General features: G+C 38.1%; 1 protein-coding gene and 1 non-coding gene across 5 annotated transcripts in view; both read left to right on the plus strand.

Moving 5' to 3' along the window:
• RC3H2 (ring finger and CCCH-type domains 2) overlaps nt 1-26,303 on the plus strand; it is a 49,328-nt gene that overhangs the window by 17,529 nt on the left and 5,496 nt on the right. Inside the window, exons 5-20 of one of the 4 annotated variants that reach the window (XM_025887968.2) lie at nt 1,794-1,969; nt 5,385-5,585; nt 6,068-6,200; nt 6,314-6,432; nt 7,920-8,032; nt 14,661-14,969; nt 18,999-19,213; nt 20,013-20,446; nt 21,051-21,221; nt 23,473-23,589; nt 23,950-24,163; nt 24,611-24,695; nt 24,943-25,024; nt 25,107-25,241; nt 25,493-25,600; nt 25,698-25,846. In XM_025887968.2, coding sequence (XP_025743753.1) covers nt 1,794-1,969; nt 5,385-5,585; nt 6,068-6,200; nt 6,314-6,432; nt 7,920-8,032; nt 14,661-14,969; nt 18,999-19,213; nt 20,013-20,446; nt 21,051-21,221; nt 23,473-23,589; nt 23,950-24,163; nt 24,611-24,695; nt 24,943-25,024; nt 25,107-25,241; nt 25,493-25,600; nt 25,698-25,846 — 2,761 coding nt within the window. Of the gene's footprint in view, nt 1-1,793; nt 1,970-5,384; nt 5,586-6,067; nt 6,201-6,313; nt 6,433-7,919; nt 8,033-14,660; nt 14,970-18,998; nt 19,214-20,012; nt 20,447-21,050; nt 21,222-23,472; nt 23,620-23,949; nt 24,164-24,610; nt 24,696-24,942; nt 25,025-25,106; nt 25,242-25,492; nt 25,601-25,697; nt 25,847-26,303 lie in introns of all 4 variants that reach the window. The other 3 variants (XM_025887971.2, XM_025887967.2, XM_025887970.2) reach the window with 3 other exon arrangements.
• On the plus strand, nt 5,874-5,984 carry LOC112836813 (small nucleolar RNA SNORD90). The gene has a single exon (XR_003211580.1). It is a non-coding gene; the product is annotated as a small nucleolar RNA SNORD90 (small nucleolar RNA).

A 26,303-nucleotide genomic window follows, 5' to 3' on the forward strand; every position in this document is an offset into this window, starting at 1 on the left:
CCACGTAAAGGTTGAAATATATAAAATATTTTCATTTCTATATAAAGTCAGCATAGAAATTAAAAAAGGATTGAAATTGACATATGCTACAGTGTAGGTGAACTTTAATAATATTATGTTAAGTGAAAGAAGCCAGAAAAAAGGTCACATATTCTATGATTCCATGTATTTGAAGTATCCACAAAGGTGAATCCATAGAATCAGACTGCAAGCTAGTGGTTGCCAGAGGCTGGGGGTAGAGGCTATGGGAGCTGACTGCGTAATGGCTGTAGGTTTCCTAGATAGACCTGGTGGTGGTTCATGTGAATTGTATTCTCTAAAAGGGTAAATTTTATATAAAGTCTACCTCAATTTTTTAAAAAAGTCCTTGGTGCAAGTACAGTTTTGTTGCTATCTAGTTGTGAACCTTGACCTCAGTGCCTCACTTGTAAAAGGGTTTTATTTTTATTTTTATTTTTTATTTTTTTTTTAGGGTTTGATTTTTAATCCACATTCTAGATGTGCTCTCAGTTTTGAAGTCCCACTGTTTTAATTGAGAACCAATGCGCTTTTACCTTTTAATTTTAAAATAATTTCTGATTTACCCAAAAGTTGCAAGAACGATGTAGAGAATTCCTGTATACCCTTTATCCGCAATTACTAGTTTTTAATATTTTGTTACATTTGTTATGTTATTTGCCCTTTTCCTCTTTTCTGAACCATTTGAGAACAGGTTGCATATTTCAGTGCCCCGTTATCCCTTTATACTTCAATGTATTTCCAAAAAACAAGGATACCATCTTATGTAACAACAGTACGTTCATCAAACTCAAGAAAATTTAACCTACATACCATACTAAAATCTAGTTCATATTCCGATTTTGTCAATTATTCCAAAAATGTCTTTAATGGAATTTATTTTCTTTCAGAATACAGTCCAGTCCAAGATCACTTATTCTATTTATTTGTCATTTCTTTTTAGTCTTCTTTTATCTGGAACCGTTCTTCAGCCCTTCTTTGATGTTATTCTTCAAGAATACAGGCAGTTATTTTTTTTTAAAGATTTTATTTATTTATTAGAGAGAGCACGCATGCATAAGCATGGGGGAGAGGGAGAAGCAGGCTCCCCACTGAGCCAGGAGCCCAATGTGGGGCTCAATCCGAGGACCTGGGATCATGACCTGAGCCAAAGGCAGATGCTTAACCAGCTGAGCCACCCAGGTGCCCCTACAGGCAGTTATTTTATAAAAAGTTCCTTAATTTGAGTTTGTCTGATACTCGCTCATAATTAGATTCAGATTATACTATATACATCCCTGGCTGGAAAAACAACATAAATTAATACCTTCTTTAGGTATTGTATCCACAGGCTAATATCACTTTAAAATCATGTACAAAATTGTTGTCAGGCAAAGTAACAGTCTCAAGCATTAAAGAAAAATTACCATTTACCATAAGGCTACTATGTTCTTTTATATGTATTTAATATATCAGAGTATCTCCATGTATTTTGTAAATGAGGATTTTTTTCTTTGCAATGTAACATTGTTATCTATTTGATTATTAAATACTTGCAGGAGGTATGTTTTAAGTTCTCTTGACTTATGTTCTAAATAGTTGTTTAGTAGAAATTACATTTTGTTTGATTGCTTTTTAAGTAAACTGTATATTTGTATGTATGGTGTCCTCTTTTTGTGCTGATGAAATACAGACTGTGGATAATGGACCACCATGAACCTAATACCCAAAGAAGTCTGACAGACATGATCTGCAGGGTTTCTCATTTATTGTGAATTCATGTTTCTCACTTCTAGCTATGCAAGAAGAGGCCTTGAAGCTGGTGTTGCTAGCATTAGAAGATGGCTCTGCTCTCTCAAGGAAAGTACTGGTACTTTTTGTTGTGCAAAGACTAGAACCAAGATTTCCTCAGGCATCAAAAACAAGTATTGGTCATGTTGTGCAACTACTGTATCGAGCTTCATGTTTTAAGGTAAGTAGCAAGCAGCCATCTAGACATTACATGCCTTTGTATGAGACAGAGGCTTTCTAGAATAGATGTTACCTTGTCTAGAGGCTCCAGGAATGCAGAATGCTTCTAAGAGTTGAAAGGAAACTTTGTTTTCCTTCTGCATTGTTTGCATCTGTGATACTACCTGTTAAGAATAAACATATGTGAAGGTGTCAGTAACACAAAATAGAGCATAAGGAAATAGTTTGATAAACTTGACTCTTAGGATAATGAATGTAGACTAAAGAAGTCTAATTCAAATGAATTTCCCATCTTAAAAGGGAAAATTATATAAAAGTACATAAAAAGTTGGTTTTTCAATTTCCCATTGTTATTTTTATTTTATTCCCTGTTGTGATTAGATTATGACCTTTAATCTGAAGATGGCCTATAATGTTGCCTTCAGGACAAGAGAGTGAAGAGTTGAGGTACTTGCCCCACTCTGCATTTAGGAGGTGTGATTTTTTTGTGTGTTTTGTTTTGGTGGAGAAGACAGAAAAACCCCAAGATACTTAGAAATGTGGTTATGGGCGCCTAGGTGGCTCAGATGGTTAAGCGTCTGCCTTCGGCTCAGGTCATGATCCCAGGGTCCTGGGATTGAGTCCTGCATCGGGCTCCCTGCTCCTTGGGAGCCTGCTTCTCCCTCTGCCCACCCCACCCCCCCGTCTCTCATGAATAAATAAAATCTTTAAAAAAAAATAGAAATGTGGTTGCATTGTCTTATAGACTTGTGCGTGGTTACAGGTACTGAGAGGTGGAAAGTAGGCTGAATCCTTAAAAGTTTCTGCATGTTACAAGAGTAGGGACTGCTGGCTCGATCTTGAGAAAAGCCCAAATACTTGGAACTAGAAAAGTGCATTGGCTTCTATAAAAGTAAAACATCAAAATTTGAAAGCCAAAGCTATTTTGCTGGTTTTATAGCCCAAGAGTGAAAACAGTACAGACAGAAAAAAATTTTTTTGGCAGACTGCTTAGTTTGAAATAACAGGTAATTGCTGATGGAAATATGTTCAAATGAACTCACTTATCTCCACTAACGAGGCTTGGACACTATCTCCTTGATAGTTATAGTGCTTGATTTTGTGCCCTTAAGGGCAACAATAGAAATGAAACCCTGGTTCCTCAAACATTATGTTTTTGGCTAAGCAACCAAATTACAGAGATCATTTATCATCCTCAAGTGACCGACTAGGTTCTCACACTGTGTATTCCTGATTTAATGTGTTTTTTCTCTCAGGAATCATACTGATTTGTGGTTTATGACAGTCATACATCTACAGTTGCTACTAACATCTGACATTTGAATAACACTAGTATAGAAAGTGATTTCAATTTTATGCTCTCATTTCATCCTTACTGCCCTCTAGTTTAAATGTTAAAGCAGTGTTTAGATTAATAAAAGGACAACATACTGACTTAACTGCCAAAAGGCCTCTCTTGGGTGTCATTTACTCTAGTAAAATCACAATTGTCAAAGGTCTTTCCTTGATTTTATAGGCTTAGAGATGTGAATTTTTGTGGGTGCATACAGTAGATTCTTTCCTCAGGAACAGAACGCCCTTACCAAGGTCACCCACAATGGATGATCTGTTTTATTAATTTGTAATGAGAGGTGCAATTCTTTTATGACTTAAATCATCATATTGTAGATATTCTCCTGCCGAAGAGTATCAGACCTTTGCTTGAGTAGCCTGGCATCAGCGCAAGGGAGTTAATAATTCCAGCGTTTGATGCAGTGATTCCCAAGTGATGATCTGCATCAGAATTATTTATGGGGTTTTTAAAAGTATACAATCCTGGGTCCCATCCCCGGATATATTCTGATTTGGTGTATCTGGTGTGGGACTTGAGCATTCATACATACTTTTTAAATCGTGTGGTCTTCAAAGCCAGGAATTATGATTACCTGAAATTGTAGTTTTTAATGCTTCACGGGTGATTTTGATGCATGGTAGTGAGAACTTTAATATGACCATGCTCCTAGCCACCTGTGTATGTCTTTACTACTCAGGTGAATAGATGCTTATGCTGCCTATGAGGCACCCTTGTGTAGCCTACGTGGTAGTTGGGTGAGTGCTACCGTCACCTGGTTCTTGGGTTTCTTTCTTCTATTTTTTAAATTGATAATTCTTTCTTTTGTTTCCTCAGTGTTTCTTTAAATAGGTTAAGGTAGAATATAGATTTTTGGGACTTCTAAGTTACATACTCTGCTTCCAAATTATACCTAAGATTATGTTTAGAATTTTGGATGTCCCACACTTTTCTCTAATGTAATTACATATTTCCAAAGAGATTTTGAACTGATACTATTAATTCTCAGATGGTAACTTGATTTTCCCATCTTCATATTCTTGGGGTCATATTATTGTTGTCTCATGTGCCAACAATAGAAAGAACCAGTGAGGTGGTTTGGAGATACTTTCATTTTGCCAATGAGGAAATCATGATTTTGAACAGTTTGAATGATTTGTTCAGTCTGAATTACAGAATCTGTACTAGTCCTAGGTCTTCTGACTTCTAGCCAAGTTTCAAATTTCACTGTGCAAGTTTTAGATAAATGGTATCATCTGTTGTGGAAATTATCTAGTCTTACACTTGCATGTTCAGAGAATTAGTTTCAAACTAATTTGTATGTTTACAAATTACGTATTGTATGTGAAACTGTAAGCTTTTGAATTTATGTTTTTTAAATGACTTAAGTCAGGTATAAATTAAAGCTGTATAATAAATACCCTAATGATCATTTTTGTGGTGATAGAAAATTTCTTAATTATCACGTGGCAGTGCTAATATATGTCTACCCATCGGACTGATTTGTCATTCCTCGCTTAAAAGTCCTCAGTGGCTTCCCATTCCCTTCAGCATAATATAAAAATTTCTCACCGGAGTTTATAAGGCCCTCTATGATTCTTCTCTAGCCTCTTAGTCTTTAATTCTATGCGCTCTGCTCTTTTATTTTTCTGTTTCACCACTTGCTACTCTTGTTAGGATTCTGTTTCTTACCTGGAAACTCCTATTCATTCTTCAAGACTCAGTTCATGCAGCCTTCAAGTTGGGGAAGCCTTCTCTGTTACCCCTTCCTTCTCCCCCAAGTCAGATTTAATTGCCTTTCCTTTATGTTGCCACGGAGCAATAAGAGCACGTACACTATAATTTTCTGTTTACAAGTGTCTTCTCTATCAGCTGCTGAGTTCATTGAAAGAAGGCAAAACTATGTACTGGGTTATGTAAGTTCTGCTTGGTTCCAAAAAGAGTTTGTGATAAGGACATTCTCTTCTCTGCACCTCCTTTTGTCTGGTGTCTGGTATCTGTACTCTGCCCCCAAAAGAACTGACTGGAGAAGGAGGGAGAGCAGACCAATTCTTATGGGTTTTTTTTTCTCCTTTCTATTTCGTAGGTTACCAAAAGGGATGAAGACTCTTCTCTGATGCAGCTAAAGGAGGAATTTCGGAGTTATGAAGCATTACGCAGAGAACATGATGCCCAAATTGTTCATATTGCTATGGAAGCAGGACTCCGCATTTCACCTGAGCAGTGGTCCTCACTTCTGTATGGTGACTTGGCACATAAATCACACATGCAGTCTATCATTGATAAGGTTTGTGAAATTAGTGATGTTTGTTTTATATCATTGCCGTTACTTAGAAGAGCATTGCAATCTTCTAAAGGAACTAAAGAGACAACTAGTTGGAGATTCCTGTGTTTTTAAGTATCAGACTCTATATTATTTTATCTTTATTTCTTTTTATTATTTTTCTAACTTTCAAAATAAACAACGGGAGGCAACAGGGAAGCACATATAGGATAGTAGCATAAAAGCAGCCTGGCTTTCAGAGTCTGTTGTTTATCTGTGTTTTGACCCCAGAGAGCTAATACAGCTTATAATAGGTAAGTTTTCTAAGTGTCTAATGATGAATTTCATAGGGCAGATTCTGAGGTGAAAATTTCATTCATCATTGATACTCCTACTATGGAATCTGAAGGCACTTGAAAACCTGTTTAGTATGTTGACTAAATGAAGCATTTGAATATAGATCTGTCATAAGCAGAGTAAAAGCCATTCTGTTGTCTCTTCGTTAGCTGCAGTCTCCAGAATCATTTGCAAAGAGTGTCCAGGAATTGACAATTGTTTTGCAACGAACGGGTGACCCAGCTAACTTAAATAGACTGAGGCCTCATTTAGAGCTTCTTGCAAACATAGACCCTAATCCAGGTATGTGGAAAAATATTCAGTTGCTTATACTTTTTCTGCCCTTGAGGTAAATAACACAAGAGAATTACTGCTAACAAATTCTTCCCCCCCATCTCCTTGACGGCTTATTGTAGATGCTGTTTCGCCAACTTGGGAGCAGCTAGAAAATGCAATGGTAGCTGTTAAAACAGTGGTTCATGGCCTTGTGGACTTCATACAAAATTATAGTAGGAAAGGCCATGAGACACCTCAGGTAAGCACATTCATTGCACTTCTGACTGCTGTTACCTCTAACAGAGCTTCATCCTGAACATCTTGAACAAGCTTTTCGGTTAATGGACTTCTTATGTGACTCTGCTCTTTTCGGTTTCTATTATCTCTGTTCTTTTGAGAGAAGCTCAAGTTTTAGTACACCTGATAAATAATTCATAGCACAGCAACCATTGGGAGAGTATTTTTTTTTTTAAGATTTTATTTATTTATTTGACAGAGAGAGACACAGCGAGAGAGGGAACACAAGCCAGGGGGAGTGGGAGAGGGAGAAGCAGGCTTCTGCTGAGCAGGGAGCCTGATGCAGGGCTCGATCTCAGGACCCTGCGATCATGACCTGAGCTGAAGGCAGACGCTTAACGACTGAACCACCCAGGCGCCCCCATTGGGAGAGTATTTTGAATATGGGTTCATTGTCAATGTTTTGACCAAGTATAGCTCAATGATTCCTTCCAGACATTTTGTCTAATTCTTTTCTAATGTAGGGAAATTGTCACTTTTTTCTCCATTGCTCTTGTACAAATGAATATCTGTTTGTAAATGTGTGGAGTTAGAATTTTTAAAATATTTGCAATGTACTTTAGAAGGAGTTGCTTAAGGTATAATCTTTTATTCTAATAATGATGCCCATTTATTACTTCACTGTGAGCCAAATTCCTATGTTCAGTATTTTATTTATATGATTTCTAATCCTCACAGCCACCTGCAAGATAATTGCTGTTCCCAAGCTGAAGTTTAAAGAGGTTAAATAACAAATCTAAGGTCCTGGTGACAGTAAGTGCCAGAGCTGGGATCAAATCTACTCCAAAGTGATCTTTCCACTCTTTTACCCTTATTCTATTAGAAAACATTATAATAATCAAACATTAACTGACAGATAAATAGGTAAATGTAAATGTTTCATCTTTATTAAGGTCACAGAAATAACAATGCCATCTTAAATTTTGATGCAGTTATAGCTGTTATGATGAGGCTTTTATATTTTGCCTCATTGTTTTTATGAACTTAAACAGCTCCAAGCCTAAGAAGAGAGTTGTACCCTCAAGCTGACAAATAAGTTAGTCTCATAAATTTTCACTTTCAGGGGAAATTATATTCTACCTCTCCTGGGAAAGTTTAAGTGGACAAGGCTTATGGCTTTTTAAGTGCTTTTTAAATCATTTGTTTTGGTATCATTTTAAGACAGCAATGAATTGAGGAGAAAATCTTGTATTTTTGTGGACATTATGTTGCCTGACAAATAAATAGATGTAACATTTGAACCAGTTTCAGATAATCCTCAGAAGGAATATTTAAAATGGCAGTTCAGAGTTACCCTGTGTGTAATGCCTAATGGGAAATGGTGGAATGGCAGTTGCTTCAGCATAAGAATTACTTCTCTAACATGAAAAAGAATTAAAGCTGTAAATCATAAAATTCTGAAATCCCAAGAGTCCTCACTTTTCCACACACTGATTTTCTTTTTTGTAGCCTCAGCCAAACAGCAAATACAAGACTAGCATGTGCCGAGATCTGCGTCAGCAAGGAGGGTGTCCCCGAGGAACAAACTGTACTTTTGCCCATTCTCAGGAAGAGCTTGAAAAGTAAGTTATGAAAATTCTTTTTCATATGGGTTTAATTTGGGGTCATTATGAAAGTGTCCTATGTAGTCGCAAAGTTTGTGGTGGGTTTCGCAGATGTGATTAAGTTCACATTGTAGAGTTCCTTAGATTGCAAGATAATTTTTTCTTTTGAAACTATACCTTCTCGCTTCTGGGAGCAAGATTAACATGATAAGTGCTTTAGAACCTTATTCAAGTGTCATACTTCAAAGCATTGTATAGCTGGAATCCATGTTTTTGCTAAGCACCTGTGCAGAATAAAACACCCCTCCATGCAATCTTATTTGCTCAGGTTCAGTTGAAGATAACGGCAAAGTCCCAGGTAAAACAGTACAGCAGATACTTTTTCTTCTTATGGCTTTTGGTCTTTTTGCCATATGTATTGTCCAAGTTTCTGTTTTTTGTTTTTTGGGGCTTATTTCTTTATTTGAGCGCAAGCGAGAGAGAGAGCATGAGCGGGGGAGAGGGGCAAAGGAGAAGGAGAGGAAGAAGCAGTGGTTGTCCCGTTCCCCTCCCTCCGAGCAGGGAGCCCAACTCGGGCCAGGTCCCAGAACCCTAAGATCATGGTCTGAGCCGAAGGCAGACACTTAACCAGCTGAGCCACTCAGGTACCCCTGTTGCCAAAAAATTGATTCCAGCCTTTCTGTTGAAGCAGCCTGTGTATCAGCTCTTAGTAGACATCTCCCTTTTGTTTTTAGACACTTGAAGCTCAAGTTGAGCTAATTTTCTCCTCCCATACGTCCTCTCCCACCTTTCATTCTGCTCTCCCCCAGTGTACCCTGTCCAGCCAGTTATACATACCATGTTAAAGGTACCATCTTTGTCACCTTTCTCTCACCTGCTTGTCTTATTCAACAAGTCAGTTCAGCTTCCTGCCTGTATGTTTCTCAATTCTTCTTTCCATCCTTATAGTCTAAATTATCATCCCCTTTTCTCGATCTGCCATTGCCTTCTAACTAGTTGTCTTACAGCTATTGCTGCCTACCCCCAACCCCATCATTCCCCACAAAACAGGGAGAACTTTATACATTAAGCTCATTGCAGATAATGAGAAGCAGGTGGTTTCTCCTTACCCTGTGGATAAAGTTAAAAAATCTAGATTGTGGACCCTGCATCATCTATATGCCTACCTTTCTGATCTCATCAGTGCTCCTGAATTACATTCTGTAGTCAGACCACGCTTACCTTCTGACAGTGCCTGGAATGCATCATGTTCCTTCCCACCTCAGGTCTTCTACATCATGCTGTTCCTTGGGGCCTTGCCTTTGGAGCTTTTCTTTTGCCTAGCTTATCCTTCACTTTTTTGGGGGGGGTCTTCCCAATACTACATACTAAACCAGGTTCCTCTTTATCATGCTTATCAAAATTATGGTTAACTTAATGGTAAATTTTAGTGGTTGGCAAACTTTTATGTCAAGGTCCAGATAGTAAATATTTTCATTTTGGCAGATCATGCAGTGAACTGTCACAACCACTCAATTCTGCCATTGTAGCAAAAAAGCCACCATAGTGCATAAAACGGGCATAGCTATATACTTCATTTACAACAGACAGGCAATTTTGGCCCACAAGAGGTAGCTTGCTGACCCCTGATCTATTGACTGTTTGCCTTGTTGCTGTGTAAGTTCAATGGACTGTATCCATCTTGTTGATTACGGTCTCCTCTCTTCAGTTGCTAGCACTGGGCCCTGTATATAATGAGCTCCACAGCAGCAGCAATATGATAGATGATATGTGTGTGTGCATTAAAAAGAAGAGTAGAAACATGCTTCTCTTCTCTGTTTTTCCCCCTACTGGAAGAGCTTAGAGAGGTTGTAGGAGTCCTAAGACAAAAAGATGCTGTTTGCACCCAGTCTGAGCATCTCTGTAATATAGAGTTTTACATTGGGCTGGTTTTTGAGACTCTAGGAGATCTATTGAGCTTGCCCATACCTGAAATAGAGCTTCTTAGCGAAAGTAGAACTTTTTAGGGGACCTTGCTTGGGTGTACTTAGACTTAACAAAGAGGAGAAACTGATTTCATTGCCATTCCACCCATAACTGGTACCCCAGCTGAAAATCCATTTTATCTCTTATGTCTTCAAGCTTGCTTTCTACTCTCCATCTCCATTACCTACTTCAGAATTTTATTATCTCTTGTCTGAAATTATAACAGTAGTAGTATATAAATAATAATCATAGCCAAATTAATTGGTCCCTCTTGGTGTCAGGTACCATTTTTAGTGTTTCACATGTCTTTACCCAATTTATCCATTTAGTACTATAATGGCCTTTAACCTGGCATCTCCTTATGTTCAACCTGGCTATTTCATTGCTACCAAGATTTTCTTTGGCAAATAAGCATCTAATCATGTCCATCTTCTGTTTTACATTCTAAATTGGTTCCTCAGGAGATCACAGGATCTGGTCCTAATCTAGCTTTCCAGCCTTACTCTACCTTTTGCAGTCTTTATTTTTTTAAGGTACATCTTGTTAATCACTGTTTACTACTACACAAATTCTTTCATTCTTTCCCTTGCACGTGTTGTTCCTCTATATCATATGCTTTTCTCTTCTCTATTTGGAGAGCTCCTGTTCCTAGTCATACTCATATGTCAACTTCCTTCTGAGGATCCTGACTTCCCAGGCAGTGTTAGTTGCTTCCTTCACTGTGCCGGTGTAGTGCTTTATACTTTATAACATCCAGTTCTCTTGTCATACTGCAATTATTTATTTGCATGTGTGTATTTTCACTGGACTTCATTTATCCTATGGGTAATTAATCTTGATATTTTTTTCACTTAGCAAGTATCCGATACGTAAATTCAGTACATTTATGTTGAAAGAGCAAATAATCTACAATTCCTATTTCCAACCAGCTTCACAGTCCTTGTTGCTGTGTGAAAAAAGAAGAAAAAACGGGATGATACAAAGGATTAAGGAAGTGGAAGATGTCACTACCCTATTGGCTAAAAAAATACATGTTGCTTCCTATCTCTGAGTTTTTGAGGGTAGAACCTTTGTCTTATTTCACATAATACACCAGGAGCAAACATTTGTTTTACTTAAATAAATTTTACTCCAGCCTGCTTTCACTACTATGCATCTCTCTAACCAAACTAAATGTAAATTCCCAACAGTCTCCTGAGTATTAGAATCGTGTTTCCAAGAGTTGCTGCATTCTGGAGAGTGTCAAAAGCCTGGGATCAACCAGTTCAACAAATATTTATAAAAATGATTGTTAAGTGCCAGGTACTATTTGAGATGCTTATAGTGGAGGAAGAAGAACAGTAAACATGTAAACACAATTTCAGTTACTGATAAAATACTTTAAGAACGTCTGAGGTGGAAACAAACTTGGCATGCGTGAGAACTAGAAACAAGACCAGTGTGTCTGGAAGATGGAGAATGAGAAGAACAACAAAAGATAAGATTGGAGAGGTAGGCAAGGGCCAGATCATACTGGCTTTATGGACCACGGTGAAGAATTTGGAAGCCATTGTAGGGTTTTATTCAAATGCAACGATGAGGGTTTTTTTTTTTTTAATCTTATTTATTTATCTTTAAAGATTTTATTTATTTGACAGACACAGCTAGAGAGGGAACACAAGCAGAGGGAGTGGGAGAGGGAGAAGCAGGCTTCCCGTGGATCAGGGAGCCCGATGTAGGGCTCCATCCCAGGACCCTGGGATCCTGACCTGAGCTGAAGGCAGACGCTTAACAACTGAGCCACCCAGGCGCCCCAAATCTTATTTATTTTTTAAGTAAGCTCTATGCCCAACATGGGGCTTGAACTCAGGAGCCTGGTAAGATCAAGAGTCGCATGCTCTACCAACTGAACCAGCCAGCCAACCCACAACAATGAGATTTTAATTTTGTCATAGAAATGTCACTAAGTGTCTGCATGGCTGGAGACCAATTAAATTACTACAGTGGTTCAGGCACAAGATTGGTATCTTGGTCCTAGGACCATAGTAATGAAAATGATGAAAAGTGATCAGATTGGGAATGTATTTCAGAAGTAAGGTTGATAGAACTGACAGATTGAATGTGGACTTAAAAGAGAAAAATCAAGAATGACTCCAAGGTTTGGGACCTGCATAACCAAGTAGTGTATTTTACTGAGATGGGAAATGCTTTTGGGGTAGAGAATCAGTAGTTCGTTCTCTTGGCCATATGAAGTTAGAGGCTTACTCCACATTCATGCAGCAAATATTTATTGAACACGTAGTATGCACAGGCACTGTATGATGTCCTGAAGGTAGAGTGGTGGGTAAGAAAGGCAAAAATCCTTGCTCTCATGGGGCTTACATTGTAGTAGAGAATATTGACACAAAGCAAATAATTAGAAAGCATAATATCTGGTACTGATCTGTGCCATGAAGAAAAATAACACAAGGTATGGAGAAAGAGAACGATTGAGAAAGGGGAGATATTTTAGATAAGATGGTCTCGGAAGGTATCACAGAGGATATGACATGTAAGGAGACACCTGAATGAAGTGATGGTGCCCTAGAGCAACACATCATTACAGGAGTGGAGTCTTTGCAAAGGCAGATGGGCTTGGGACCTGGGGCTCAAGTGGAGATGGGCCCTTGGTAGAACCCAAGTCGCAAGATTGGCCTGAGTTAGGAGCAGGAGCTCTTCATCCCTTTTTCAGAGGAGCATGTAGTTACAGATGCAGGAGGGTTACTGGACTTGGTGGTGAAAGAAGTCATTCTCTTCTGGTTTCAGCTATTTTCTCTGAAGTGGGAGGCAGTATCATCAGTGGTGGAGGAGCTGTGGAGAGTGGAGGTGGAAAGGATGTGAGAGATGGGAAAGTGAATTTAGTAGAGAAGTGTATTAATGTATTGCTTGGCCATTTTAAAAAATTGATCATAATTTTGAAGGGAGTCTAGAGAGCATGATGGCATAGTTTTTCTCCACCAACATTCAGCTGCCAGGGAGCAGGCCCAGAATAAGAGAATAAGTGAAGAATCAGATTATAGGGTTTTACCAGGTGAGTTCCAACAGGGGGAGTTGAAGGTACTTACGAGGGAGGAATTAATGGTAGATAGTGGATTCAAAGCTGGGTAAGTCAGGGAGTAAGTACTTCAGGGAGCTCAAAGATGATTTTAAAAGAATAGGAAATAAGTGGCTGTTTCAAGTGTGAGGTCCAGATCCTAAGCCCAAGTCTTTAGCTGCCTAGTTGCTAGAAGTCCAGTATGTATCCTGAACTTGTCACTTACTTTACCTCCCTTAGTTAAGGTTTTACTTCTTACAACTCTTCTCTTTTAAGGTACTCACAATTAAACCTTTGTTTTTTGCCTGCCAGAGTAATCTTAAGGATAGCTGAGATTTGTCCTTTGAGGATGGAAAGCAAGGAGCAGCTGGGTATTTTGTGCAAGAACCTTTGAGATGAAGAATGAAGAGCAGGTTTCAGAGAGCATGTTGAGGAAAGTGCAGGCCCCTCCACATCACCAAACTGCCTTTCTAAAATATAGGTCTGCTTGTACCCTACTCATAATCAGTGGTTCCCCAGAATCTCTGAGATGACATATATAGATTGGCTATAACTATTGTCTTCTTTTTTTTTTTTTAACTTTGTGTTCTGTCGCTGCATCCTCAGCCAGTCTCGTCCGGGGACACTTGTCTTTTATTGAGCTCCACATGCCTCTGTTCAGTGTGTGTGTGGGGGGGAGTGGGAGGGAGGGAAAAGAGCAGGATTGAATAATGAGGCTGTTTGTAGATACTGATGGCCTGAGAGGGAGGGGATTGTGAAGGCATTGCTCATCACTAACGCTATTTATATTTAATTACCATATGTTTGCTTATGTATAACATTAATATCAGATTAATTTAGGCATATGTAATTATGACTTCAAATGTGTGTAGTCGTTTTTCTATTCGTGTAATAGTTCATCACTTTAAAGTATTAGACGAAACATTGACTAGGACTACATTATAATGAAGTTTTTGAATTGTACAAGTGGAAACAAATTTTCTTAAATGGACTCCAAGATCAAATTGCTTTATATATTAAGAGTGTTATATAAATAACACCTGTTATATAAATAAAACCCTGAAATTAATATCGGAAAAGTCTTTAATCAAAATCCTTTTTACTTAAGGCATAAACTTAATCTGAAAAATATACTAAATTTTCATATTTTGGTATAGTGTTTAAGAATGAGTTTTGGTTTCATAATTTTTTTTAATTTATATAATGCTCTCATCATTTGGTAATAACAGAATTTTGCCAACTTTTTCATACCTTTTCTCTTCATTTTGCATTGCTAAATAAATTTGGTATGGTTCCTTTCATTTTTATATAATGTACTTTATATTCCAATTATATAAAATTTTCAAAAGAATCTCTTCTTATTCCCTCAAAAGGCTTCTTTGAATACATGTGTATTTTGCTTGCTGTATTAATTACGTGCCTACATATATGTTTGTGGGGGGGCATATGTATTTTAATGTGGCATCTATCACAGCAGAGTTTGATGTAGACTGTATTTGATATTTAGCTGAAGAAACTTTTCTTTAAAGCTGTTCCTATTTAAATCTTTTCCCATTGTCTTCTTTTTTTCTCCTTTCAGGGTAAGATTTAGTGAAATATTCACTGATATGTTGATTGTTTTTGAAACAGGTATCGATTAAGGAACAAAAAGATCAATGCAACTGTAAGAACATTTCCTCTTCTAAATAAAGTTGGTGTAAACAACACTGTCACAACCACAGCCGGAAATGTCATTTCTGTCATAGGAAGTACTGAAACAACGGGGAAAATTGTTCCAAGTACAAACGGAATTTCAAATGCAGAAAACAGTGTTTCCCAGCTAATCCCACGTAGTACTGACAGTACGTTAAGAGCTCTGGAGACTGTGAAGAAGGTGGGGAAGGTTGGCACTAATGGTCAGAATGCTACTGGGCCTTCTGCAGAATCTGTCACTGAAAAGTAAGTATTAGGTAAAAATGGTTACTGTGAGTTTTTTAGAAATGCTTGAGTATTTTTATTTATCCTAAGGAAAAGAAGTTAATCAGAATTTTTATGCAGAATGTTTCACATAGTAGAAAAAGCACTAAATGCCAAAAAATTTGAGTGCTAGTCCTGGTTCTGCAGTTGAATAGCTCTGTGACCTTAGAAAGTCACTTCAGCTCTGGGTTTTGTTTTCCTCGACTATAAACTAAAGAGGCTGGGCCAGAATTGGTTTTTTTTTTTTTTCCCCCCACACTTCTTTGAACTTTAGAATTGAGTCCATAGAAGTGCCAGAAAGGAACTAAATAGAAACCTAAGCAAGGTGAGCCTCCAGCCTCTGCTGCAGTCAGAACAATTCCTCTTTGTACTCTATAATGATGTGTGGTAGTTAAGAGGGGCCTCTTGGGAGCCGAACTCTCTCGGTTCAAATTCTGGCTCACTGTTTTCTAGCTGTTTGATCTTAGGCCAATTAATCTGTCTCAGTTTACTCATCCATAAAATTTGTACAATAATAGCAACTACTACATATGTTGGTTGTGCAGATTTGTGAATTAAGTGCGATGCTTTGAACGATGCCTGCCAAATAGCACTCAATAAATATCTGTTATTATTATTACCAATATTGTTGGGTTTCAGCATAAGAAAAGGTTTTGGTGCTTTAAGAAAAAAGTTTTGCAACTTTCTAACAATCTGAAAAGTTACTTCCACCTCTAAAATCTCATGCTTTGCTATTGTTTTAGGGTCTTAAAATCTGAGTTTTAACATGTTCAGATTTTGTTGCCCCTATCAGTGTTTATTATATGCCTTCTAGGAAATTATATGTAATATGATAATGTAATACTAGGTAATTATATGGAATATTGAAGAGACCAGCCCTTTAGAACTGAAAGTTTTGTTAGGGACTGGTTAAAATAAGATTAGATAGATAGGTTGGTGCCAGATTATGGAGACCTTGTGTTACATATATGTTTAGAAAACGAGCTTTTGAAGGGTTTTGGCAAGGTAATGTAGAACTGTTTTATAACCATACAGTGGAATGTATTCAGCCATAAAAAAGGAGTGAAGTACTAGTACATACTACAATATGGATGAACCTTGAAAACTATGTTAAGTGAAAGAAGTTAGATATAAAAGGCCATATATTACAGAATTCCATTTATGTCATTATCCAGAAGAGGCAAATCCATAGAGACAGAAAGTAAATGAGTTGTTGTCAGGGGCTGGGGAGTGAATGCTAACAAGGAGAGATTTCTCTCAGGGCTGATGGAAGTGTCTCAGGATTAGTGGTGATGGTCCTTGTACAACCTTGTGAATATACAGAACATCACTGAATTGTATACTTTCAAAAGGTAAATTATATCTCAGTTTTTTTAAATGATAATAAGAGTAGGGAAAACTTTTAAAAAATCTGAATCATTCATTCAAAAATTATGGATCTTCCATGTGCCCAAAACCAGCCACTTGGTGGAAATGTAATGAAAATGAACTAGATAATACTACTCCCTGCTTCTAAGATGGGTCTTACAGTGTGGTTTGGGATGCAGATGTAAACAGACCATATAATATATTCTGAGAGGTACTATAATGCAGTTGTGTTCCAAGTATTACTAGAACACAAAAAAAGAATACCATTCTGCAGGAAGTTATTGTGGAAGGCTCCTTAGAGAATACCTGAGCTAGTTCCAGAAACATGGATAGTTGGGAAGGAAGTACAGCAAGCATCACAGGCAAAATCATGTATGCAGGAGAGGCATGCTGCGGAAGAGCATAGAATCCTGAAAGTCCTATAGGCTATAGCTGTAGGAATCTAGCTGCCTGACTGGAATGTGACCGAAGGCTAGCGTTTTCCTTAAGTCTGATTTTTACAGATAGTTTACACAATCTCATGAGGCTGTGAATCTGTGAATCTTGTCATGGATTTTGACACCTTTTTGCTGACAAGTCTAAAACTTTGCCATTTCAAAGTACTTACCAAATTTTATAGTATATAACATTTTCATATAGAAGGACCAGAAAACCTGTGTAAGGCACGTTGCATAGTGCCTGGAATGTGCTCAATAATTGCTCAATAAAAGTTAGTATATTACTGTTAAAAGGAAATCCTAAGTATTTTCCTTGTTGCCTTTAACTGCAAAGAATAAACATAGCCCTAAAATATCTTCAAACTGTAAGTCAGTAAATTTGTATCTACTATTATTACCCACAGTTCCTTAGTTATTTTCATTTTACGCATAGAAGTAAACATCTGCTAGACTAATCTGCTGTGTTAGACTTAAAAGCAGCCCATACTCCTTGTTTATATTCTAGCTTTAAAAGGGCTTCTCTAGTTTGAGAAAAACCCTCTACTCTACTTGGGATGCAGCATACTGAATTCCTGCATCATTAACAAGTGCATTTTCTGGAGCCACCACATATCTAAGCTCTTAAAGTTGGACTTTTTTTTTAGATTTTATTTGAGAGAGGGAGAGCATAAGCAGGGGGGAGGGGTAGAGGGAGAGGGTAGAAGCAGACTCCCCACTGAGCAGGGAGCCCAATGTTGGCTCGATCCCAGGACCCTGGGATCAAGACCTGAGCCAAAGGCAGATGCCTAACTGACTGAGCCACCCAGGTGCCCTAAAGTTGGACTTCTTAATAGGACATAAGAAAGCCATGATGAGATCCCCTGGAGCTGATTGCTTGGTGACTCAACAAAGAAAATCCTTTGTTTAAAAAAATAATAAAAAGTTTATGTATTCAGTTTAATGAGTAACATATATTGGCATTTTGATCATCCACTAGTTATTTACTGACTACCTACTATGTGGCAGGAACTGTTTCATTTATTCAACAGATATTTACTGAGTAACTACTGTGTGCCAGGAATTCTTGTAGATATAACACTTAACAAAAATCTGGAGAGACCGCAATTAACAAACTGGACAAAAATGAGGCCCCTGGGTGGCTCAGTGGGTTAGGCGTCCAACTCTTTATTTTGACTCAGGTCTCGATCTCAGGGTTGTGAGATTTAGCCTCACATCAGGCTCTCTGCTGGGTTTGGAGCCTGCTTAAGATTCTCTCGTTTGAAGCCTGCTTAAGATTCTCTCTCTCTCCCTCTGCCCCTTCCTCCCCAAAAGGACAAAAATGGCCTTTTCTCAAGGAGTTTACATTTCAGAATGTCTGTCTAGCTCTTAATAGAACAACCTTTCTTTTACATGTCTGTCTTCTTTGTCCCAAAGAATTTTGGTGGACTGCAGTGGGCCCTTGAACAACACAACCCCTGTGCAGTCCGAAGTTCGAGTGCAAGTTTTGACTTCCCAAAAACGTAACTACTAATAGCCTACTCTTGACCAGAGGCCTTACCGATAACATATTGTTGATTAACACAGATTTTTTAGTTATATATGCTATGTACTGTATTCTTGCCGTAAAGTTAGCTAGAGAAAAGAAAATGTCATTAAGAAAACATAAGGAGGGGTGCCTGGCTCAGTAAAACATGTAACTCTTGATCTCGGGGTCATGAATTTGAGCCTCACATTGAGGGTAGAGTTTACTTAAAAAAAAAAAGTATTTAAAAAAAAGAAAACGTGAAGAAAATACATTTATAGTACTGTATTCATTGAAAAAAATCTGCATGTAAGTGGACCTGTGCATTTCAAACCTGTGTTGTTCAAGGGTTAACTGTATATTGTTTCTGTTGAGAACTTCTTGAACAGTAATTTTTTTTATTTTCTCTAGGAAAAATGTGTTGTTTAAGAATGAGTAAAAAGGGATTGATGGGTCACATTAGTGCCTGGGATTTGTTTGCATTTCTTTTTGCCTTTGCCAGAATATGAGATCTGTTACTATGATTCTATGAATGAGCAGTGGAAGGTGGCAATGGAATTCATTGCCTAATTTTTCACTATGGAAGTACCTAAAGTTTTTCCTATTAATGGTTTCACTATATAATTTTGTGAAAAATTCCTTCTGAGGAAGACAACAGTTACAGACAGTGATTTATTCTTTGTTCTTGATAAATTATCTCTCCAGTAAAATTGGCTCTCCACCCAAGACTCCTGTAAGTAATGTAGCGGCTACCTCAGCTGGGCCTTCTAATGTTGGAACAGAGCTGAATTCTGTGCCTCCAAAATCCAGCCCATTTATAACTAGAGTACCAGTATATCCTCAGCATTCTGAAAACATTCAGTATTTTCAAGATCCAAGGACTCAGATACCCTTTGAAGTCCCACAGTACCCACAGACAGGTAAGTAATTTTAGATAGTTCTAAGAAAAAAAAAAAAACTGTGATATAACATTTGTTGTCCTTAGGTAAGTAAGTGAATCACTTACCTAGAATATCTACATTAAGAAATTAACTGGGGTGCCTGGGTGGCTCGGTTAAGCATACAGCTTTCAATCTCAGGTCAGGTCTTGATCTCAGGGTCATGAGTTCAAGCCCTGTGTTGGGCTCCTTGCTGGGTATGGAGCCTACTAAAAAAAAAATTAATGCTTTGGACTAAGTTTTCTTTCTGCCCTAAGAATCGATGATTCTACATGCCCGTAGTTTTAAGATTCTCCTTCCCATGCATCAAATTTAGGGTCCGTGGATGAACTTCAGGGAGTTTTGTGAATCTCTTGAAACAGTTTGCAGAATGTTTGGCTTATATATAGTTATATATACTTTTGGAAAGATGATGCACAACTTACAGATTTTGAAAGCTCTTTAATCTCTGCTCCCCAAAAGTTAGGAGTCAATAATGTAACTAATTACTTAATCCAAAACCTGCGGCAATAGATGCCCTAGAAGGAAACTTACCAGCCATCTGTTAATAGCTCTTTCTTGCATTTTTGAGGAGCAGTTTAACAAAATAGTGAACTTTAATGATTTTCATATAGTAGTTACATCTTGAAAGTATGTAGTTTCTTTCTAAAGCAGGGGTAATTAAGTAAGGTTCAAAGCTTACTTTATTTTCCCACATTAAAGGCTGCCTTAGACTTAAACCTTTGTAAAATGTTGGATTTTACTAAGATTACATTAAGTATTCCTCTTTCTGATTTTCAAGGCTACTACGCACCCCCTCCAACGGTGCCGGCCGGTGTGGCTCCCTGTGTTCCTCGCTTTGTGAGGTCCAGTCATGTTCCAGAGTCCTCCCTCCCGCCTGCTTCTATGCCATATGCTGATCAATACAGCACATTTTCCCCTCGAGATCGAATGAGTTCTTCTCCTTACCAGCCCCCTCCTCCGCAGCCATATGGACCAGTTCCTCCAGTACCTTCTGGAATGTACGCGCCCGTGTACGACAGCAGGCGCATCTGGCGCCCACCGGTTTACCCACGAGACGACATTATTCGGAGCAGTTCCTTACCTCCAATGGATGTGATGCCCTCGTCTGTTTACCAGGCATCCTTGCGAGACAGATACAACTCACTAGATGCGTATTACTCCGTGGCTTGTCAGCCACCAAGCGAGCCAAGGACAAGTGTGCCTTTACCAAGGGTAAGTGATGACGGAAATAGGAGCGCGCTACTGTCGTGTGGTGGGTAAGAGCCTGCTGTCACACTCAGTGTCCTACCACCCTGGTACCGTTTCTGGCTCCTCCACTTATGAATTGTGTGATGGACAGAAGTTACATGACTTCTCTGTCAGGTTCTTCATGTCTGATGGCAGTGATAGTAGTACCTACCTCATAAGGCTGTTGTGAGGATTAAATCAGAAAAGCAAAGCCCTTAGAATGGGACCTGATACATATTAATGCTCAATAAATGTTATGCTTGGATAGGAAACTGAGGGGAAAGTAAAAAGAAATCTCCAAAATAGGACAGGGCCTATTTTCAGTATCCCCATGTAGGGAGAAATGACTTCCCTAAACCAGAAAAACTGAGTGCTCGGATACTACTTTTAACATCACTGGACTCAATATTAACCCTTTCATTTAAATGCATGGAGAACAGACTAAGGTGACTTCCCTACTGTATTCTTTCTTTTTTTTTTTTTTGGTCCCAATGATATAATAAACTGTTAACATTATTTCCACAGAGCATAGTTAAATTTATTTACTGCTCCCTAGATGATTAAGATTGTTTCTTTTATCCCCCCTTAGGAACCTTGTGGTCATTTGAAGACCAGTTGCGAGGAGCAGATAAGAAGAAAGCCAGAGCAGTGGGCACAGTACCACACTCAGAAAGCACCTCTTGTCTCTTCAACTCTTCCTGTGGCAACACAGTCACCAACACCACCTTCTCCTCTATTCAGTGTAGACTTTCGCACTGATGTAAGAAAGGTCTTAATCACTTGATGTTGCAAGGACAGGTCAGACACCTGACCTCAGAGCACTCCTTCAAACCAGGCTTAGCTGTGTTGGCCATTTTGCAGTGGTTTGTTGTGCAGTCGAGTCTGCTTAGTTCTGTGAACACTGAGCATGTATTGAGCACTACAGTTAGGCGTTGTCAGACTCAGAAGACCATGAAGTCAACAGTCCTCTTCCCACCAAGAATTGAGTCTTTCCAGCAGTGTAGTTCTCATTGTTTTTCTGGTTTTAATAGGATTTGTATCTACCATTTATTGAGCACCTACTTGAGCTAGGCACTGTACTAATGCTATTTTATTTAATTCTCACAAAAATCTTAGGGGGCAGGTATTAAATCTCTATTTTTTTTTAGGAATCTTACTCAGAGAAATTAAGTAATTTGCCCAGGTAGTAAATCTGGCAGAGGCATTTCTTCCCTACTTCACAAAAGGTGCAGAAATGCCTACTGTATTATTTGTGCAGTTTTCCGTCACTGTTAACTGTTGTTCTTGTTACAAAACAAGTTTTTGTACTAGGATCATTTCAGTGTGCCCTGTTGTTTTCAGTACTTTTTTATGTAGAACAAACTTTTTTTTTAATTCCTCTAGTTTGGTTTATTTCCCATTCCTACAGCCTCTAAAATAAAAAACTTCATAAAATCTTATATGAAAAATTTCAAACACATAAAAAGTAGAGAGAATAGTATATAATAAACCTCATCTACCCATCACCCCTAATTATCTACTTAGCCAGTCTTGTTTCATTTGTACCCCCTCTTCCCTCTGTATTATTTTGAAGTAATCTTAGACATATTTTTTCATCTATAAATACTTCAATAAACCATTGAATTTTTAAACTAAATCCAAATTCCTCATCAAACAGACTCCTTTAGGGCACCTGGGTGGCTTGGTTGGTTAAGCATCTGCCTTCAGCTCAGGTCATGATCTCAAGGTTCTGGGGTCGAGCCCCTTGTTGGGCTCCCTGCTCAGTGGGGAATATGTTTCTCCCTCTGTCCTTTCCCCAACTCGTTCTCTCTCTCAAGTAAATAAATTTTTAAAAAATCTTTTAAAAAAAAAAACACTTAGACTTCTTCAAAGCAGCTAAACATCTTGACAGCAGTGTAATATGAGTTGCCACTTGCTTGATACAAAAATGTATTTACATTTTTTTTATACTTCAAGAAATAAGTATTTCCCTGGGGAGCCTGGCTGGCTCAGCTGGTAGAGCATATGACTCTTGATCTTAGGGTCGTGAGGTCAAGCCCCGCGTTGGGTGTAGAGATTACTTTAAAAAAAAAAAAAAATTATCTCCCTGACACTCAGCTCAGCTGTTTGCTAGCAGTATGACTTCGTATAAGTAATTTAACCTTTTTGGCCTTGGCTTTCTGTATCTGTACAATCAGTAAACTTAGATTTAATGATTATTACAACTTTAATATTCTGATCCTATAATAATTCTGACAGTCCCTTTAAAATTTGTACACTTTTTCTTCTAGTTCCAGAAAGCTGCCTTTGAGTGTTTTTTTTTTTTTAATCCTGCATGGTTTATCCGTTATATTCCCATAGTTTTGTGTTTTTTTTTTAAATTTAATCCTGCATGGTTTATCCACTATATTCCCGTAGTTTTTTTTTTTTTAAGATTTTTTAATTTATTTATTTGACAGAGACACAGCGAGAGAGGGAACACAAGCAGGGGGAGTGGGAGAGGGAGAAGCCGGCTTCCCACCAAGCAGGGAGCCCGATGCGGGGCTTGATCCCAAGACCCTGGGATCACGGCCTGAGCCGAAGGCAGATGCTTAACGACTGAGCCACCCAGGCACCCCTGTTCCCATAGTTTCATATTGGTCTTTTCTCAAGAGAATGATAAACTACCACTATGGACTGTGGTGTGTGTATGTGTTTTCTTTTGCTTTTTTCATTCTTTGGAGTACCTTGTCCATATTCGAGGCATGCTGTAAATATTTGTTGATTGGTTTTGATAGTATCAGTCAGGGGTTTCTTATGTGTACTGAAAGAACAAAGTAAAAACAGAAGTCATTCTATTTTCTATTCATGAATAATGTAAACACAAAGAATATAGATACTACTTGTTACTATTGACAGTTTTTTATATTAATTATTGAAGGTTTAATTGATATGAAGTCCTGTATATTCTATAATTGTTACTTTGTATTAGTTACAAGTTTGTAAGTTTGATTTGTACTAATTGACTATGCTTTTTTTTTTTTTTCAATCAGTTCTCTGAGAGCGTGAGTGGTACAAAATTTGAAGAAGATCATCTTTCTCATTATTCTCCCTGGTCTTGTGGCACCATAGGCTCCTGTATAAATGCCATCGATTCAGAACCCAGAGATGTAATTGCTAATTCAAATGCTGTATTAATGGTATGATTTGGGGGGGGCGGGGGGATATCATGCATGTTGACTGAAGTTTTAGAGTGATTGAATGCTTTCATCTTCATATTGTTGCTATATAATTCCTCTGTAAGCAACAGAGTTATATTTAGGTAAGTCTGAAATAAATTGCATTTGATGTTTAAATTATTTGAGCATAGTTCGGTGGTTTAAAATAGATGTTGGATTACCATAGAGATCTATAGCTAGTGTTAAATTTCCCAGAAAACTTAATTACATGTCTTTTGAAAGCATGTATCTGTATTACTAGCTGAAGTAATTGCCAGCAATCCCTTTATTAATTTTCTTTGGTTTATGCAGGACCTGGACAGTGGAGATGTTAAGAGAAGAGTGCATTTATTTGAAACCCAGAGAAGGACAAAAGAAGAAGACCCAATAATTCCATTTAGTGATGGACCTATCATCTCAAAATGGGGTGCAATTTCCAGATCTTCACGTACAGGTTACCATACCACGGATCCTGTCCAGGCCACTGCTTCCCAAGGAAGTGCCACTAAGCCTATCAGTGTATCAGGTAATCCACCTTACTAATACTGATATGTTCTAACACTGTGCTTTTTAATCCTCATTTTGTGAGGTACAGAACCTTTCCATCCATTAATAATCCCAGGCAGCTCAGAATTAAATGGTTTAGCCAGAAGAACATGGCTGGCTGGATAAAATAGAGATCTTTTCTTAAAAATATATGTTCACAGGGCGCCTGGGTGGCTCAGTTGGTTAAGCAACTGCCTTCAGCTCAGATCATGATCCTGGAGTCCCAGGATCAAGTCCCGCATCAGGCTCCCTGCTCAGCGGGGAGCCTGCTTCTCCCTCTCTCTCTGCCCCTTGCCCTGCTCATGCTTTCTCTCCCATTCTGTCTCTCAAATAAATAAATAAAATCTTTAAAAATATATGTATATGTTCACATTTATATACTGATTTTTCACTTTTGTGATCATTGTTTTTTCCTGCATTTCTGTAGATTATGTTCCTTATGTCAATGCTGTTGATTCAAGGTGGAGTTCATATGGTAACGAGGCCACATCATCAGCGCACTATATTGAACGGTAATGTTACTCTTAATTCTCTAATCTCAGACTGTACGTTATCCTCAGAGTATAGATCCTACCCCCAATTATTCATGAAGTATGCTTTTAGCTATATAATAAATTTCTGAAAAAATTTACATTTGGAATGACAACTGAAACTTTCAGCGTTGATGCGTTACTGAAAACATGTATGGCATATGGCCATTACTGCTTTAGGTGCTTCCTGATTCCATTTTTATAACTGTAAACATGTTTCTCTTTAAAGGGACCGATTCATTGTTACCGATTTATCTGGTCATCGAAAGCATTCCAGTACTGGAGACCTTTTGAGCATTGAACTTCAGCAGGTAGGCTCTGTGTTGCTCAGCTTTGAATTCTTAAAAAATGGCAGTTAGAAGCTAACTTTACTTTTTTTTTCCTTTCCTGTAGGCCAAGAGTAACTCATTGCTTCTTCAGAGGGAGGCCAATGCTCTGGCCATGCAACAGAAGTGGAATTCCCTGGATGAAGGCCGTCACCTTAGCTTAAATCTTCTAAGCAAGGAAATTGAACTGAGAAATGGAGAGGTAAAGCTTCTCCCAGCTTCATGCTTAATGTATTTGCTGTTTGCTGTTTTGTTGGTTTCTGCCATTACTTAGTGCATGTTAGTGTGCCTTTTTCTGGTGGATGATTGCTTTTAAAACTCAGAATAGAAATAAAATTGTAGTACCAGATTTCTTACATGATTCTTTATTTCAATCATTGGGATTCCCATTTTAATCTAAAAGGGAAACCCCAGCTTCCACAGGTATAAAATGAGCATTTTTCTTAATTACAGAGTGATTATACAGAAGATGCAAGCGATACTAAGCCTGATAGGGATATTGAGTTAGAGCTTTCGGCACTTGATACCGATGAACCTGATGGACAAGGTGAACAAATTGAAGTAAGTACTACAATTAGATATTTAGGAGGCTTTATTCCATTGGAAATGAAAGTATAAAGTGCTTTCATAGTGAAGGATTAACATTTTATTTTCTTAGGAGATCCTGGACATACAGCTTGGTATCAGTCCTCAAAATGATCAGTTGCTGAATGGAACAGCAGTGGAAAATGGGCATCCGGTCCAGCAGCACCAAAAGGAGCCGCTGGAGCAGAAGAGACAGAGTTTAGGTGAAGACCATGTGATTCTGTGAGTGTTAGACAGATAATTCCTAACCAGTGGATATAGGCTGTGAATATTTAAAGAGAAATAGATGCAGTGTTAAATGCATTTTTGGCTTTATCCTGTAAGGGGAAGACCCTATGTAATAGGAAAATGATTGGGTCAGTCTGGATTTTTAGGAAAGAAGAGGTAAATTTGAACAAAGTAGCCCACTTAAGTCGCCTGAAACTTGCTTTTTGTTGGGATAAAAGTTTTTCCTCATGCTCCAGCATCAGGTTATACTTTCTCAGTCTGGTAGGCAGACTTCTAGATGACAAAATGGAGAATTAAAACCTAGATGTAGGGTTTCCCTTTTTAATAAATTCATGTTAAGATATTCTTAGATTTAATATTGCCATTTTATGTAATTACTGCCAAAAATATGGGTTAGTCTTGAACTTAATAGTTTGTTGGCCTTAAATTAACCAGTACTTTAATTTTTTTA

The sequence above is a fragment of the Callorhinus ursinus genome, unplaced genomic scaffold, assembly GCF_003265705.2.
Source record: "Callorhinus ursinus isolate GAN/ISIS: 27379988/994484 unplaced genomic scaffold, GSC_fseal_2.0 scaffold24, whole genome shotgun sequence".
In the NCBI taxonomy this organism is placed as follows: domain Eukaryota; kingdom Metazoa; phylum Chordata; class Mammalia; order Carnivora; family Otariidae; genus Callorhinus; species Callorhinus ursinus.